General features: G+C 41.1%; 2 protein-coding genes across 2 annotated transcripts in view; one reads left to right on the top strand and one right to left on the bottom strand.

Moving 5' to 3' along the window:
• Nucleotides 1-54: 54 nt before the first annotated feature.
• LOC106821474 (isochorismatase domain-containing protein 1-like) lies at nucleotides 55-2,157 on the bottom strand. Its single transcript, XM_014826298.1, has 5 exons — nucleotides 2,026-2,157; nucleotides 1,788-1,835; nucleotides 1,206-1,367; nucleotides 983-1,099; nucleotides 55-735 (listed from the first exon to the last, which is right to left on the bottom strand). Exons 1-5 carry the CDS (start codon nucleotides 2,155-2,157, stop codon nucleotides 580-582), a joined length of 615 nt encoding a protein of 204 aa, XP_014681784.1. The 3' UTR covers nucleotides 55-579.
• A 3,751-nt stretch (nucleotides 2,158-5,908) lies between these two features.
• Nucleotides 5,909-19,177, top strand: part of LOC106821487 (transmembrane protein 131-like) — a gene marked incomplete at its 3' end in the record, with an annotated part of 50,620 nt that continues 37,351 nt past the window's right edge. Inside the window, 2 exon segments of the mRNA XM_014826316.1 lie at nucleotides 5,909-6,070; nucleotides 9,284-9,348. Coding sequence (XP_014681802.1) covers nucleotides 5,929-6,070; nucleotides 9,284-9,348 — 207 coding nt within the window.

Here is a 19,177-nt window from a genome sequence, read left to right as displayed (position 1 = left end):
GCTAGGTCAATTAGGGGCCAAGTTATAGAGCGGAAGGGAAATTCTCTGCGGCGAACCGAGCGGCGGCGGCGGCTGGGGAGACATAAAACCATAGTATCCCCGCCGACTTCGTCGCGGGGGATACAATTAACAACATCCTCATCAAAATATACGTTATAACAAACTTATCATTATCATTATGCACACGTGTGAGTTGGATGATTTCGAAAGACACTTGATAACAAGCCAGCTGGCACGACTGCCGATCCACAATTCAAAACTCGTAATATCTAACTGAAAATTCCACCAGAAGATACAACTCTGCGAAATGTAGGTCAAATGTACAACATTTCAGTGCTTTCGTATATATATTTAATAAACATTTAAATCACTAATTTTCCTCAACTGTAAAATCTACATTTAACAGCCTTACAATTGGAATGCTTCAAATGTAGAGATCCGTTTGAAACTATTTATCGATTGAACCTAAGATACGAACTGAATATCAGTTTTCATCCAAATAAATTACATATGCAGATTCCTCCACAAAAATCCACTATAAAAACTTCAAGCACTGGTAAAGAGCCCTGCTTTCTCTAATCACGATTTCTCTGGGCACGGGACGAGTCCTGACACTGGAGCTGGCTCCCTGATGACGGCCTGTATGTCCTTGAACATGGCATGGTCCTTGCCACCCACCAACTGTAGCAGGACCGTCTCACTGGTTGATACGTAGCAGCCACACTGACGCAGCCTCTGGAAAAGAATTTACGTATATATATATCATGGGATCGTTGACAGAAACAAAATTAGTCTTAACATTAGCATTACCTTTACAATGTTTCGGAAAACGGCCCTGAAGACTGTAGCAAGCGAGGGGGGGGGCGAACATTCCCGAATGGTGGATTGATACATTACATTATTAATGAAAACCAAGTAAACATATGGGGCACCTTTTATGGAAGTAATAACGCCCCAATTAAAATGGCTTTTATAACCTTACCTCAAAAGCAAAATTTCTATCCATTTGACTTCTTGAAGAACTACCATCGGCTAATACATGGACATCATAACCTACTGCAATCAAGTCGAATGCTGTTTGTTGCACACACACGTGTGTCTGAAAAGATATCAGCATAAGCAATCATCAAACTTGTAACAAATGTACATGTATGTCACTGAATGACCCGCAGAATAATGTTTGATTGATTTTCCCTGCAACTGACCTCAAGTCCAAAGAGGATGACACTCTTGGGCTTTCCACCACAGAGAGTGGGTAGGGCTTTTTTCACTTCAGGTATAAGCATGCTGAATGTGACCTTGGGCCACACTCCAACCGCTCCCGTCACATCTAATTCTGAAACGGTGTTTCCAAGTCCTTTTGGATACTGAAAAATATGTGCACGAATAATAATACATAGAATACCGGGTAATCATTTCTCGACTGCTGTGTTTGAATTATTTATTCTTTTTGTCTATCTAGCATAATTTAGCTGGACAGTGTGTATACAGGGTACATCGGAGAGAATCAATTATTCCATAATCAAATAACTCATTGTATAACTATAATTACCTTACTCAATTTTACTGGCAGGATTTAGACTGGTCTTACCATATTTTTTTAAATTAGGTTTGTGGCAAAGGGGTTACAGGTTTAGTGCTAAAGTGATGATTTTAGGGCTTCTAAACTAGGATTGAGTCAATTGATGGTGATATCATTAACTAGCTAGAGTCCATAAAATTATCCGTAAATAAATATTAAAGCAATAAAGGGTTAGGGTTAGGGGTATGAATGGATCAGTACGTACCTGTTCAGTAATTATTAGAGGAATATCCAATATCTTAGCTGCTTGGACCTAGAAGAAAAAAACTGTGAACAGTGGCTAAAGTTATAGTTTTTCATTGGTGGCTAAAAATATTAATAATTAATATTAATAATAATATGAAATTATTATTAATAATAATATTAGTGGCTCAAGTCCAAGCTCAACTTCAACAAACATCCAGAGGGAGCCCTGAGTACTGTGCTAACACTAACAGCCTTACCATTCTTTTTGACACTTCCACGATGTCCTCAAAGTATTTTATGTGCGGTCGAAATCTTTCTTGAATGTCACACATGAAAAATACAGTTTGGTTTTGGATGAGGTTTCCAAAACCTTTCGTGGGCGCTGCCATGTTTAAATATAATTTGTCCACAAGGTGGCAGCGCCTTACAGTGGTGAACGCATATGAGTGAACGTGAATCACTAATTTCGTCTCTGGAAAACGCCTTCTTTTGAATTTTTTTATTCAAGAGTCAAGAGCTTATAAGCTGCACTACCATGGTTTGTAGCTAGATGCCTCGATCATTTCAGTCAAATAAATACGAGGATGATAGATAGTTCGTGCATAAGAAATGTATAAAGAATTAAAAATGGGAACTATATATAGATACATTTGCAGCAACTACATAGATATATTTGTAGAATTAGATAGCATTTGCAGTTCGATATGCAATTTCACGATGGATGAGGAGCTTGCTATAGCTCATGTTGATATATCTGTTGCCAATGTACCGTCTTTAAATAAATAAATAAATAAATAGATAGATAGATAAAAAAACAAATTTATATAATAAAGAACATATATAGAATAGTTATTTGGTACAACTTGGAGAGATAATGCACGCTTAATTAAAAACATTTATCTATACCAAAGAGCCTATATTGATCAATATAGGCTCTTTGTCTATACTAACCATGCATCTTCGAGCTAAATGAAGATAAGACGTATGGATCATCCATACGTAATTTAATTTGTTAATCTGCTAGAAATACAAGGAATGAACATGTTTGTGTTAAAATGTTGTTGACGTTGTATTAAAATATATATAAGTAATATATCATAATGTATTGTGTAATACATATCAGATAATGTATTATATAATAAATAACACATAATCAGTGGCGTATCCAGTAATTGGTAAACAGGGGGGAGGGGGCTGCGTAGATGTGTTTGCCGTAGGCACGCCAGCGCTAAGGGGTGTGGGGGCATGCTCCCCCCAAAAATTTTAAAATATTTAAGACATTTTCCTGCAAAGAGTCCTCGATGGCCCAGTGGTTAGGCCAAGTATATTGTCCACCTCTCACTCCGAAGGCTGTGAGTTCAAACCCGGCCGGTGCAATGAATTTTCTCAAGGTGTAAAAACCTGCATGGCTCTCAACATTGGAGACTGTGAATCTCCCGTGGCTCCACGCGAAATGGCGAAGCCGTCTCCAGTAATACTAAGGCCCGGATTTTAACAGACGATAAGAAGCTTGCTAGCTCATATTCTACCTGTTACAAATGTACCATCTTATTAATAAAAAATAATAATATTATTATTATTATTATCTGAGGCATAATGTGGGCCACATTTTGATGTTTGATGACACTATCTCAACCCAAGACTCAACCCTACAATTTAGATTTAAAACACCTTTCATTATTTTTCAGAGAGCGTACACACCTGAGGTTAGGTTACTATAGTAAGTAGTAAGTAGTAAGTAGGTTAATTACTATAGGTTTTATTTATTTTTTCTAGACTTGCAAACGGGGGGGGGGAGCGGACGCCGGCTCCGCCCTATGCTGGATATACGTCACTGCATAATGTAATATATGATATCTATGGTATATATGCCATCTTCAAAGGATTCTACGTTTCTATCTTTCCATATTGAAATTCTATTCCTTCCTTTTTGGTTAATTGCAAAATTGAAGCTTTTCTACTGCGATCCGCAGTGTTGATTTGTCTATTAATCAACTTTGTCTCTCTCCGTCTTCTAAACAGTTCCTTGGACTTTGAAGACTAATTTTTATGACGTTATGTTATGAGGTATGCTATCTTGTATCTTGGCACCCTCTCTTGTATTTCACAAGGCACTCGATTCTTCAAAGTGCGGGGATTATCTAGAGAAAAAGGAGATTAGTGTCGCCACAAATTCTCTAAATATTAGTGTTTCGAATCACCAGAATTTTCCGCACATAATCTAACTCTGGTTTCAATAACCCGTGGTTGTCCCCTCTCCAGCCGTCTATTTGTTCACCATCCTTATATCTATTATAGTTATCACATTTATATAAATGTTCCAAGTCCTTTTTCATATTCTTATTACATCGATTACACCTGTCGTCACTGAAGTTATTTCTAAAGTAAACTTTGAGCTCAATCATGCAATCATCAATCAAACACGAGTCGGTAAATGATAATTCTTTCATATATTCCTTCAATCCGTATGTTTCAATGTTTATCATCTTTATTTTTGTTTTATCTCTAGTTTTTAATTTGTCTCTTATTAGTACTCTTTTTAAGATGGCATCTTTGACTTGTTTTTTTTCCAGGTTCTTTTTGGTTTTAATCCTATGGCTGTAAATGATATTTCCAGTTCGTATTCATTTAGGATTATTAAAATTTCATTTGCCCAATTTTTTCCTCTCTCTTGGATCTGCTGTATAAATATTCTCTTCACCAATTTATTGTTTTCTAACTTATCTATGTATTGTAGTAGCATGAGTTTTTTGTATCCTATTTTATCTATTATCGGTAAAATTTCTAACTCTTTCCTTAGTGCTTCCAATGGTGTTTTACCATGTGCTTTTATTATTTTGCGCAGGCACTCATATTGGAAATCCTTCAACATTTTTTCCTTTTCTTTAGTTAAGTTAGTCCATGTTTCACTGCTATTTAAGAAGGAAGGTAAAACTGTGCATTCGTATAATTTCAGTCTTGCTTCTATTGTATGATTTCCATAATTTTGTTCTTCTGCTAATGATAATTATTTCGCAATGGCTATACACGCGTCCGGAATCGGTCGCCTAGCCTCCAGGCTACGCATCCGGACATCCACTCACACAGTAATCGCGCGATTCGCGTACACGCATGATTGTGCAACGGGACGCTCTGCTGATTGCCGAAAATATACAATATATGCACTGCTGCCGTCTATCCTTTCATCCGTCTTCTCTTCGCGGCTCTCTCTCTCTCTCTCTCTCTCTCTCTCTGCTCTCACTCTCGTTTCACACGACACACACACACACACACAAACACAACACACACACACAACACACACACACACTCACACACACACACACACACACCACACACATACATATCACACCACACACCAACACCACACGGTCGTTGGTAAGAGACGATCGGATTGGTACAGACTGGGACCGCCACACACACAACACACCACACACACAACGCGGCGGCGCGTCGCGCCGCACAGCTCTAGTCTCCGCACACACACCTCTAGCTCTCTCTCTCTCTCTCTGCTTCACCACACTACACACACAACAACACACACACAACACACACACACACACACACACATACATACATACACACCTCTAGCGCGCTCTCTCTCGCTCTCACGCATCACCACACACATACACATTCCACCTTTCTCTCTCTCTCTCTTTCTCCCACTCTCACGCACACACACACTCGGCAGCAGAGCGTACCGTTGCGCAATCATGCCTGTACGTGTCGCAAGATCACTGTGTGAGATAGATATCAGGACGCGTAGCCTAGCGGCTCCTCGTCCGGAACCGGTCGCGTAGCCACGGCCATAATAATATTTCCCTCATCATGAAGCGACATTTTTCAGTTCGGGCTCTTATCATGTCCTTATAACCTCTTATATCATTAATTAAATCCCCTAGGTATGAATATTTGGTGCATTTTTTTGATTACTTGATTGCCTGTTAATATATCCTTCTCTATCCTTTCTTTGTTTGTGAATGCTATATGCATCCAAACTGCATGCAGTGCACCTTCGTACACCCTGACTCAGGCTACTAGTAGATTGAGCCCATGAGCGAGAGCGCCATCTGTCGTGCAGTTTGCTACGCATTTTGCCTACGTCAGAGCCTACGTGTTATCACTTGCTTCCGGTTTCGTGACGCCAGTTCCGGTACGCGAAAATGCGAAGAAATCTAATCATGGCGGGCGCAGAAGGCCACCAACAGCCGAAAATGTATTTGGATTTCTTAAATGTAGTGTTCACATGTTGTGTTATCAATTTAATTACCACATCACTAAAAGGAGTAGAAGCACATAGTCAAGGTAATTTGTGTTGATTGATAATAAGCAGAGCGATTCGGTGTTAAATCTGGTAATGCATTGTCGAACTGCAATGCGGCAACTGAATGCCTGTTACTGTTACTGTTAGTGTTACTGTTAGTGTTACTGTTAGTGTTACAGTGTCACTGTTGGTGTTAGTGACATAAGCCGAGCGTTCACACGGACGGTTTTTCGGGTCGTGCCAATTCCCATCAAAAACGTCAGACCAGGCCCGAGCCAAATTTGAGCACCAAGGCCTATGACTTATGATACTAATGACAATGACACTATGTTACGCGCACGTTTACGTGCGATTTATCAAGAATTACATGCGTTATAGCTATGGGTTATTTAGACTCACTTTCTTAAGTGATCGCAATTTAAGGTTAAGTGTTTTTGTGGTTGTCTAGATCTTCTTGATCTTGATTGTGTACTGGCTACTGCGTCAACCGTGGTGAAATGGTGAAATTAGGCGCTCCCGGCTGCTACAACGACACAGATGGCGTCGATTACGGTCTGTGTGCAGGCATTCCGGTCCACGATGGTCCGTGGAAAGAATGAGTTCTTGAATTCCTCTGTTGCGGTTCTAATGACTACGAGTTTGTTGTCGTTTTTGCTTCTTGTGCGCGATGGACCCATCCTGATGTACTGGACTTTGGGGATCACGGTACTTCCAAAGAGAATTTTGTTGAGACGGTTGAGTTGCTTCTCTTTACGGCGTAGTTGAAGATTCGGCCAATTAAGTGATTGTAACATTGCAGTTATGCTTTTGGTTCTGCCATAATCGTTGCAGACGAATCTAGCTGCGCAGCGTTGGATCATTTCAATTATTAAGGACCTTCAATCACGCCTTAAAATGCGCAGCCTTGCAATCGCGCGCGCGGATGCGTTGAATTCGCAGCCTTGATGCAAGCGATTAATAATTAATAATTAATAGGAATAATAAAAATAAAAAAACACATAGAATACACACGCTGGGTGTACAGGGGTCGAAATTAGATTTGTATTATGGTATCCATTCGGGATACCAGGTATTGAAATCTGATATCCCCCCAAAGATCTGGTATCCCATTTTTTGGGTAGTAATTTCAACAATTGTTTGCCTTCAAAATTCTCATCGCGTTCATTTTAAGGGGGTCGCACACCAGCCGATTTTTCACGCGATTTGATCGGCCCGATAAAAATCAGCCGATATCAGGTAGGTATGCGCGTTCATTTGTAGATGATTTTACTTACGATTATTTTTATCGGGTGATCGTTCCAAATCAAACATGTTTGATTTTGAACCGATTATTTTGAAGCGATTTTGTGTAACCCGACAAGATTTTGTGGTGTGCGTGTGAACTCAGGAAAATCGTCTACGATAAATATTGAACAGCCAATAGCTGAACGTGCCCGTGTGACGTGTCACATGACATTTACATTTTATCGTAGGTTTATTATGACATCACATTTTATCATAGGTGTGCGGGTGTTATTGGAAGGTGTCGCGCTGAGCCGATTTTACAAACGATGAAGAGATTTTTTAATCGGACCGATTTTTGGGTAGGTGTGCGACGGCCTTTACATACGCCTCCACAGTACACTGCAGACGTATTGTCTAGACGCATTGTCTGATTTGCTTGATGCAATGTATACACATCACATTTATGATCAACATCAGCTCCTTGCAACAATAGGCATGTTCACACACAAGAAAATACCGAGGAAATTGTGTCGTTGTTCACACAGGCGGAAATATCTCACTAATCGCCGAGCGGGATAATTCTATTAATCGAACTGCGCATGCTCACTGCCGGATGTTGATACGATCGCTTGGAATGATGGGATAGAATCTACTATCCCACGGATATCGGATTACCGCTAATTTCGAACCCTGAGTGTATACAGATTACTACTGTCATACTTGTGCACTGGGTACACTGATATCTGTACACCAGTTATACTAACATACACAGCGTATAGGTAATGTACGCTGAATATTACCGTGCCACAAAAAACAACTGGTCACCGCAGGGCGACCGGACTTGTGTTAATTTCAACCCCCTGCTAGGCTGTGGTTACTAATCATACTTCTGCTTTGAAGAAAATGTCTGTAATCAGTTAATGACATAGAGAGGTGCACAGGAAGAAGTAATTTTGCAGTAACCTAACAAATAATAGTGCTACACGTGCACGGTCTATCTTATACCTCCATTGACGTTTCAATTTAAATTATTGTCAATACGTGTGTATGTAGTCTGTGTTAAAATCTTCATTTTCTTTAAAATTATCATAGTATTCATAGAATTTTTTTATATTTGTGTAGGGCTGGTTGATTGGGTAGTTGAGTTCGAGAACAGAACTTTTGGTGTGTAGTGTATCTATTATCTGTTATCCAACAAAGCTGTTAAGACAACAATCTGTTACCATCCTTAAAAGTGTCAGCGTCAGGTTCAGTAGACTTATCCTATATTTGTATAACGTTAAGTTTTCTCAGATATGGGGAGTTGGTGATACAGTGAGTAAGTCAATGGAAGTGCATTTGTGGGTCAGAGTGTACAGACGACTAGTTGGTCAAATGAGCTTGTAAGGTGCACTGGATGTAATATTGTGTCATTAAAATGGCTTTTATGTAATCTACTAACATATAGTATTGAACTGCAGAGAATTGAGTGTTGTAGGTATGTATGTTGCTTTTAAGTTTCATCCATTCTGTGCTATTCTTAAAGACAGCCATCTGCACCTATGCCAGTTAAATTTGATTGTAAATCCAAACCTTATTATGAATTAATGACGGTTCATTCTAAAAGTTTGCTTAGTATAAGATTTGCTATTTGTGTAAACAAATTCTTTCATTCCTTCTTTAAAGTACCCAATAGCTTACCACTTTTTACACTGTACCATATATTTATTATGCATTATAATATTATTATATATATCACATAATGTTTTTAAATTAATAATAGTATAAGGTACTTTCCTTCTAGCTAGGTATGCTGAGGGGGAATCCCTAGCTACTGATGTGTAACATCAAGAGGACATTAACTATTTCCTTTTACAATTCATGTACTCTTGGTAACATCAAGCAGTGTGTACTAGTATTTATTAATCATGTTAAGTTTCATATAAAAGTAAATTTATGCGTTGTAAATGGTTTTTTTAAAGTGAATAGCTGTAAAAGTAAATAGTTTGGAAAGATTGGTAAAGTAAATGCACATTTTTTTCTTGTGACAGCCTTTATCCAGACAGACACAGAGTTGAGATACATGGTCGATGGCATCTCTGTACATATTCATGAGGTGAGTACTAATTTATGTCATGCGTTTAATGTGGAATGTACAGTTTTTAAAAGCTATGTTGGTGATGTGAAATATATGGGAGATTTTTAGTCTGTACTAAATGCAGATAACCAGCTACCTCATGTCAGCACGTAGATATGTACTCTATTAAGTTATTGATTTATATTGAGAACTAATTACTATATAAAGGCTAGTGCTCATTTGTTATAAGTACATTGAGAGCCAATAGAACTTGTTTTACTGCACGACAGGAACGCACGATTTATCCTGCGGCCGTCTTGCATGATTTGGCCTTTGGAATGTCGCTGTCAGCAATGTGTATATATACGGAAATATCTATCAGAGGTTTTCGTGATGCCAGGAAGAGCATTTGATTCTTTTGTTGGGGTGTAACCGTATGCTGTCCCATGAATGGGAGTTGTAAATACTATGGCGCTTGTATGTGAATGCGTGCCCCCCGTGCGTGTGTGCGTGCATGCTTGCGTGCGTAGGTTGGTGTGCACTTGGGCATGTTGTGCGTTGGCGTGTGTTATTGTTTACATTCCAGCCAAATGGAAAACTAGCGCTTTTCAACCAGACACCAGGGTGCAAAACTAACGCGAATCCGGAGTCAAATACTCTCTGATTTACTGTCGGACTCCCTGATTTGACATATATGCAGGAGTCCGTGTGACTCCCTGAAAATTCTGCCATACTAACTAGTTCGTTCCAAGCACGACCTCACAGAAATGCTGAATTACCATATTTTTTCAGGGAATGCCCAAAGAAAATTTGGCAGACGTGCAACTGCATGAATCTTAAAAGTTAAAAATAAGCACATGCATGAATGCGTTATTGTTAATATCTTTTAAATTTTAAACCTCAGACTGCGGACTCCCTCATTTTGCCGCGACTCCCTCTTTTTGAGGGTATGGAGTCCGTTGGATTCCCGTGTTCAAAAGTTAATTTTTATCCTTGCAAACTATACATATATATATATCAGGAGCGTATAATGACAAATACGTACATACGTATTACGTATACGTATTTTACGTATACGTATACGAATACGTATACGTATTACGTATTACGTACAAATACAAATGCGTATAATTTCATTATACGCTCCTGATATATATATATATATATATATCATATATATATTATATATATTATATGTACATATATATATGTAACTACGCAGTGCCAGTGGCGTATATATGTAGAGACATCGTATGTTGTGCATGAGCGTTTATACGGCTTATAAATTGACACACAGAGTACGTTGATACAGAAGGAACATATAAACTAACTTAATTGTGTGATTTGGCTTTGTTATTGGATTCTTTAGAATGATTGAAAACTCGAAAAATTGTTGTTGACAAACGGGGGTCACTGCTCTGCACGTATCACACGACGTATTTCCTAGTTCCAGCGGATGTGGCGTTGAAACATTTACTAGCGGTAGTATGTGTGGGTTCCTGCTTATAGGGATTAGTCATGCTACGCATGAACATTAATATACGCAGTGCTCGCGTATTAATAAACATAGTTGCTACAGCCATAATAATGCAGAAAACATTTTCATTAAAATAATAATAGATATTAGCGGTACTTTTGCGTTACTTGTGTTCACAGTGTTGCCGCCCTTACGCAGTTTCTATTATGTAATGTAGCTTCCCCCGATGCAAAATTTCACATGAAAATGAACAGCATTCATTTTGACATAAAAATAACCGAATGCCGTGCAAATGCTTACTCTTGACAATTTTTTAGACTGTTCCATAGATACTAGCACAGCCGTCAGATAGTGCTTAGCCACGTAGTGACATGTGTCACCCGTTGGGCATGCACACTCGCTATGTTCACCTGGTCATTATGTATCGATTGGTCGCGTTGCACGGCCTTGTGTATTATTGATAATAATGTTGTATTATGTCCTCACCGTGTGCGGTAATGGAAATTATAATTTTGTGGTCATTGCTGCACGCAGAGCTAACAGAAACGTGTACGTTAGGGCACATTTTGCTCCACCAGGACAAGGTTTGCAACGCGTTATACTGCACGTAATATGGATACAATATTGTAAATCTGCGAGTAGCCGTTGACACTTGGAATAAATCGTACACATCGTTGAACTTGGCATTTGAAATTATACTCTACGCCAAGCCTGTAGACAATATATATACATAACAAGCCATAATTATGAATATATGGGTTAATTAGTGATATTCCAATTTATTGAGATCACTGAGTATTTTGCCTTTTGAGTTGGTTATCCGACTCCGAGTGCTATATATTATATATTTAACCAAGGATCGAGCGTTACGCACTACGAGTTTGTAATGCGGCATTAGGTATACGAACCCTGCCCGTTGTGTGTGTGTGTGTGTGTGTGTGTGTGTGGGCAGTACGTGTAACGATGTTCTGCCGCGGGCTCAACAACCTGAGTGGAAAGCACGCGTCAGCAAAATCAACGCTGTTTTCACGGAAAATCCTCCCAACTTTACCAAGTAAATTAAAGTTCGACTACAAGTGGCATATTGTATGCGTGACTGCATGCACCAGTCCCCGTGGCCCACGTGCGTGTAGTGATGGTATCTCGTTTCACGATATTTTGCAACATTACTGATCAATGCTGAATTTTAATTGATCAGAGATAATTGCCTCTGATGGTTTTTATCGTTTCTGTTTCGTGTTCTCAACGTGTTTAAAGTACTAATAGGCTCAATACTGCAGTGAAAAAAATACACGGGGGCTCGGGGCGATTTAGCCCCCGAAATGCCAAAAAGAGCCCCCGTAAATTTGCATAGAGTTCAATTGCAAACCAAATTTTAGAGTGCTATATTCATGCACGCGAGCTTGAAAAGTAGCCCCCGAAAAATAATTTTTTTCCTGCTCAATAGTATTTTCCTTAAAATTCTCGGTATACGATGATTGCTAGCCATGCAGTTCAATGGAAATTAAACATAATTTTTAAAGTTGAATAAGATGACTATAATATGAAAGTAAAAATTATCGGCGCTATAGCGGGAATCTACGTGGAATATGTCCTCCTTGGTCATTCAGCAGAAAGGCAGGTTTACACGTAAAGGCGCTACAGTGATGCCATGGTACTTTTATGAACGTGTGAAAACGTGTTAAATTGCCGCAATTTTGGCACATTATTGGATGATTCCAGAAAGCATAATAGTGTGCATAAATGTTTGATGGTTGTGTGCCGGCATTGATGTATGTATGTGTGTATATATAATATATATATGTATATATACTTGATATATATATATATATATATATAATAGACATTATACATGTGGGTAGTGTGTAGTACTGTGTACCTTTACGAACGGCTGCGCTTCATGTCTTTGTCGCATGCTCTTTACACACATTATTCATGCGAGCGTACCTGTACAAGCTATACGACGTTATTGTCCGACATCATCAACGTGCACATAGCACAGCATATAGACTGTGTCAATATTTCATCAGCTAATATCAGGCAGCTGCATCTCGTAGGCTTCAGTGTTTGATGCAGTGCGTTACTAGGCTACTAGAGTGGTCAGGTAATTCCTAATGGCTGCTTTTCTACTGAGGACGCGGTCCACCTAGTACGTGTCCAGGAATGATATGTCGACGTCCAAGCGTAATTCTCTGCAAATCGATCAAGGCACTTTGTCGATATGCTGGGTAGGCAGTTTCATAATATAGGCAAACCATATATATATATAATATAATATAATATATATACTAGCAATATACCCGTCTCATGGACGGCCTGAATAGTATCGATCATTATAGTCTGAGAGTTGGTGTTATGCACAAATGAAATTAGGATTTCAAATGTATGGAAATTCATGAAGTTCATCATTTTTATCATTTTATTATGATATTACAGCACTTCTTTTATAAACCACATTTCTCTTGGTGTAAGTCGGTGTGTGTATTTTTACTCTCTCCTTGCATGCACCCGATTCGTGACAGGTCAACATACAACATGCCAGGTGAAAATACTGGAGTAGTGAGGTCAAAACCGATGAACGTGAATCTACAAAATTTATTGTATTGATGTTTCTCATGTACACGAACGTGACAGAGCAATACAGTTTTTATATTTTCTAAATGTTACATTTTCTTGAATGTGTACATGCAAAGTAATTAGAAATTACAAATTAGTAAAAAAAAGTACGATGGTTGTCATGGTTACACCCTAGCAGACAAACCGGCCCTTGGTGTATAATTAAACAATCACATACATATACAATCACAATTTTCGTAATGATTATAATCTACAGATGTAATCAATATTTTAATAAAATAAATATTTCGAAATGATATATTATATCGAATGTATAAATACAGACAAATTCGAATTTCCAAAATATGAATGAAAGTAAAGGAATCACTAAAAGTATGTATTTAGCTGCTTTTGTAGCTCAACTGACAACTGGGTGCATAATAAAATAATCATAGAACCGGTCTCTCCCCTCTTATTATATATATATATAATATTATATATATATATATATATTTTATATTATATAATATATATATTATAATGTTATATAATATATATATAGTTATAATCAGGAGTAGATAATAGGGAATTTCCTATTATCCACTATTGATATTAATATATATTATATAGTATATAATAATATATGATATAGACCCAGATACGATTCTAGATGCAGGCATTGCTCGTGAAGGAAGCCATATCTCGTTTTAACATGACAGTCATCTTTTTACGACCTGTATATCATTTGTAGATATAATGACGATAAATAGGCCTTTTAAATACGGGCGATAATTTAAGCAGTGGGGTGATGTCAGAAAAGTACAAAAGCAGAATTCCCGCTAATGTAGCCATCTAGCGGAGAAAAGCCAAAACTTTGTTAATACCAGGTTAAGCTATGCCAAATTTATACTTTTTTTTATCATGCACTTAAAGTTGTCAGTTGAGTCTCAAAAGCAGCACAACACACACTTTTAGTTAATACGTACACTCTGTCAAGTTACCACATCACATAGAAGAAACCTCAAAACATCGCAAGCCTATAAAAATGTATGCTATGTTTGACTATATTTTTCTTTTTCCTTTTTTTAAATGAAGAGCTAGCTTTTATATTTTAGTTTTACAACTACAGGTACCCAGGGTACGGTGGGACAATGCAGGGTACGCAGCGACATATCGTATAGTACCCCGAGGTACTTTCCGATACATCGAACCGTACCCAGGGTACCCTCCGATAGTACCCTGGGGGACATAGACCCTATCAGCCATAGTTTCATTATACAACAGGAAATTCGGTAGTAATTTGTTTTAGCAGCAATTTGCATTGCAGCTCCTTATAATTATATAGTCACAACAGAGTTTAACACATACAATAAAAGGATAAGAGTGTCTAATATATAAGAGCTGTGAGCCTGTGACCATGAACATAAAAAATTCTTTAGACATTTCCTCATACGCCAACCTCGTTTTCGTGCAGTTTCTAATCTCGCGAAGACATGTCTCATAAAAGGCTTTGTACATTCTTAGCTATTACTTACAAAGAATTCAGTCGTCGCACTCAGATTGGCCAAATTGATGTATGCTAATTTGGTGTATTAAATAATAAACCAAAATAAACTTACATTAGCATCTGATCTACTAGCAGTTTCTACCCTTTTATTCTAGCTATTATATTTTAGTAGATTAAGAATAATAATTCGAGATTCGTCGAGATATCGTTGTCGTCATGAGATCGCATTGTGTTACGATTCAGGTGGGTTGCATCTATGCTGTAATCTCTTAATCTCATAACGTATATAGTTTGGGCACTATACAAAAGGACTGTAGCGAAAAAGAGAAGAGTTACGTCGATCATATATTGACAGATCAACGCTGCGCATTGCAGTGCAAAATGTTTTTAGTAACTCGAGAGGGAGAAAGAGAATTCCAGACCGGAGCGACAAAAGCAGGGGATAATACCAGGAGTATTCGTCATTATCTACCTCCTGATAATACGTACGCTACATCATTGCTTGGTAATCTTGCATGGGTGAGGCGAGGGTATCAGGGCGTTTTATTCGTGATAACCATCAGCATCAGCGCTACCGTTTTGCGGAGCTATGGAAATAATTGTCTCTGGTGAGAATCACAGGTGCTCACCGTACAACGAGTGTGAACAGCTTACACTTCAACGTAGCACAACGTGATAGCTAGGGCCTGAGTGACAATGCACACGCACGCACGCACACACGCGCGTACACGCACGCACACACACACACACACGCACACACATGCACACGCGCGCACACACACACACGCACGTACGCACGCACGCACGCACGCACGCACACACGATGCGTGCACAGGTCTATGGGTTTCCGGCACATGCTTCTGTCTGCCTGTATCGATTATGGTTAGCATGGCGTCCAGCGGTATTCCCTTGTGTAGCTGCCTGCGTTTTACAGCAGGCATGTACGCTAGTAGGCAGGCAGGCAGGCATGTACGGATGCTCGTAGGCAGGCAATAAGGGTGGCTGGCAGGCGGATGCTGCTGCTGCTACTACTACTGTTGCTGCTGCTGCTGCTGCTGCTGCTGCTGTTGTTGTTGTTGTTGTTGTTGTTGTTGTTGTTGTTGTTGTTGTTGTTGGCAGCGGTGGTCACGTGGGCGTGTTGCTGCTGCTGCTGCTGCTGTGGCTGCTGCTCCTACAACTGCTGCTGCTGCTGATTCCACAACTGCTGCTGCTGCTGCTGCGGCTACTGCTGCCGCTCCTACAACTGCTGCTGCTGCTGCTGCCGCTCCTACAACTGCTGCTGCTGCAGCATCAGTCATACGAGTGTGCGTAACATGTCAAAATGCTGATGGAAATCATCGAGAGTGGCCGCTGCTGCCGCTGCTGACTATAAGCTGAATCATCATGTCATGATTTGCTGCGAGCGCAGTCCGAGTATTAGCGAGGCACTACTGCAGGGTTCACGCCTGGAAATCATTTTCCATAGGCGATAATACTTACGAAAAAATTCCCATAAATCAGCAGAAGTTTCTCGCCACAGCATAGATTCACGTTGCTTCTTTAGTCAGCGTCCTCCCCATTTTGCCTGCTCTGAAGCATTTGAGCGGTGCACGTAGGATCGTTCTCGTGCGTGGCCACGGGCGGAGCTGGTCCTGCGTGCGCATCCGTCGCCTTCTCTCCACGGCGCGCGGGCGCAGCTGGGCGGGGCAGGTGTAGCTGGGTATTCTCCCCTTCTCCGGGGGCCGCCTGTCGAGCTGGGCTCGCTGTTCCCGATCGCGAGTGCATGCTTCTCACATTTTTACATCCGCTCGCTGACATCAAAGGGCCACCAGCTGTGAGCCTGGGTGCGTTCGGGGGCGCCTGTGGGGTGGGGCCATGTCTCTGTGTCTGTGCTGCTGCGCGCGACGCGGTCGGCTGCTTTCCAGTCTAGATCGCCGAGCAGTTCTGGCGGTGTTATGGCGGGCTGCTCTGCAGAGTCTCCGCGCTCTGCTTCGAGCCTAATGCGGGCGCGCATCCGGGGGGGGTCCCACTTGCATAGCTACCTCGACGCCAAGGCGCTCTTGCTGGGGCTGCGTTGGGTGAAGGCCCATGAGTCAGCGGGCGTTAAGCAATGCCGTTGCGTCGTTCTGCCGCGCGTAAGTGCCTGATTTTAACTTGCCCGTCGTGCGTCTTGGCACCCCACCAAGTCCCGCAGACGGGGTTGTCTGGCTCCTCCTCAACCACAGGCTTCTGGCTCTTGCTCCGGTTATCCTGCTCCAGGCTACCGCACTCCCTCCTACCCACAATACATCACTTTCTCTCCTTTCTTATCCATCGGCCTAGCTCTCCAGGCCCCCTCAAGCGAATTATGTCGTGTCTTCTCCTCCGTTCTCTTCGCTGTGCTTAAGCCATAATTCGAGACCGACGACCGGATGTTCTCCTTCTCCCCCTCCTCGCTCTCTCTGCAACCAGCTTTCTCCCTCCTCCTTCTCCATCCACCTTTCTCTCTTCTCTACCCTCCTCTTCTCGCACCTACGCGTTCTCTTCTTCTCTCCCCTCCTCCTTCTCTGCACTGCACTCTGCCTTCTCCCTGCGCAGCTTCCACCTTCTCCCCGCCTCCTTCCTCCACGCAGCCTTCTCACCTCCTCCTTCTGTCCGCTTCTCCCCCTCCCCTTGCTCACAGCTTGCTCACCCGTTCTCTCCTTCTCGCCATTCTCCGCCCCTCCTTCTCCCACCAGCTTCTCCCCTCCTCCTTCTCGCTGCCCCGGAGCTTGCTCCCCTTCTCCCCCTCCTCTCACCAGCGTTCTCCCCCTCTATTCTGTCTCACCCAGCTTTCTGCCCTTCTCCCTCACTCTTGCTCCGCACCAGCTTTGCCTGCCCCCTCCTCCTTCTCACACCACCTCTCTCCTTCTCGCCCCTCTCCTTCCTCGCCACCAGCTTCTCCTTCTCCCCCTCTCTGCCTCCACCAGCTGTCTCCCTTGACTCCCCCTCTCACCTCCCTTCTTCCCACCAGTCTTCTGCCCGCCTGCGCTCCTCGCTCCACCAGCCGTCTACCTCCCTCCTGCCTCCCCCCCTTCTTCTCCCGTTCTCGCCGCCTCCTCCTTATTAGTGTGCAGATTAGTGTGCAGATTAGTGTGGCACAATCGGCTATCCGTAACACAAAGACGAAGCTGTCATTCGGTCGGGGTCGGGGAGGGCGGGGCTAGGTCGTCAGGGATATTTCGCAGCTCGGCAAGATAGTGTAGCGCGACACCGGGTTCAACTTTTAAATGAATTGATTTGAACTTGAGTCGTTTCGTAAAGCAGTGTAATAGATTGGCAAGTCTGCTGAATGTGATTCGAAGTTTGCTGAATAAGGTTTGCACACGGAACGGAAACAACAGATGATGGCGCCGACATTGTAACTTAGATTCGGGCACGCGCCACGCCCGACTCTCGCTTAGTTACTCGATTGGAATCGAGGTTTTTGTGGGGGGGGAGCGGGTCAAATCAGTCTATATTGTAAAGGCCAAGTAAGGCTATTTTCATAAAGGTCTTGAATAGATTGAAAGTTGCATACATTGTATTGGTTAATTGAGCTTCTTTCATGTAAAACGTTTATTATATGTTTTGAAAGAGCTGTATGTTATATTCTGTAACTTGGAAGCTATACATTTGGTGCGTTTGTGAACCCTAGGGATAAGGTTGGCTGAAACACGCAGCAGTATAGCATTTCGCGATTGTCTCGGGTGGAGTGTAAAGGGTGTGTAAAGAGTAATAAAGGTTATATTGTCTCAAACTGTCGTGAGATGGCTGGGTATTGTCGTTGGATTGTGGTATGAGGTTAAAGTGGTTAGATCGGAACGTTAGAGAATGTTCAGATGTGGTGTAGGCGGTTGGACTGACAGCAAGATTTGAACGATCGTTTGTGGAGGGTTAGGATTGTATGCATGTGTTCGGTAAATTCGAAGTTGGCAGGAGTGTAGTCAATTGGGTTCGTGTGTGGGTTGTGGAAGAATGTAGAAGGTTGTATCCTTGGCTAGAAATAGGTGGGAGAATGTTTACAGAGGTGATGTGGAATGGGAATTTGTCAGTATGCAGGCATATTATTTTGTGGAGAAAGGGTTAGTGCTAATTAATTGGAAGGTTAATTGATGATTTTGTTTATCTGTGTTAATTTGTATTTATTACCTATTGGATCTTCTTATTAATCTTTCCTCGTGATACCACACATTATATCTCAACCTTATAGTTTGTATTTTTTTATTAAATTATATTTGTTTATATTCATGTTTGAATCTGATTTAAAATTGTGTATATAATTATTGAAAGATGTTTGAAGCTGAGTTTCTTGAAAGGGATGGCTTTCCCATAGTTGTACACGTGTTCGG

This window comes from Priapulus caudatus, unplaced genomic scaffold (genome assembly GCF_000485595.1).
Source record: "Priapulus caudatus unplaced genomic scaffold, Priapulus_caudatus-5.0.1 Scaffold75, whole genome shotgun sequence".
In the NCBI taxonomy this organism is placed as follows: Eukaryota; Metazoa; Priapulida; class Priapulimorpha; order Priapulimorphida; family Priapulidae; genus Priapulus; species Priapulus caudatus.
The sequence above is the reverse complement of the archived record's forward strand: the minus strand, read 5'-3'. Positions and strand labels throughout refer to the sequence as shown.

Excerpts from the sequence above, each read along its gene's own strand:
- LOC106821474 (XM_014826298.1), bottom strand. The coding sequence starts at position 2,157 with ATGGCAGCGCCCACGAAAGGTTTTGGAAACCTCATCCAAAACCAAACT. Across the intron at positions 1,100-1,205 it reads TCATCCTCTTTGGACTTGAG|ACACACGTGTGTGTGCAACA; the intron begins GTCAGTTGCAGG and ends ATATCTTTTCAG. Across the intron at positions 736-982 it reads ATAGAAATTTTGCTTTTGAG|AGGCTGCGTCAGTGTGGCTG; the intron begins GTAAGGTTATAA and ends ATTCTTTTCCAG.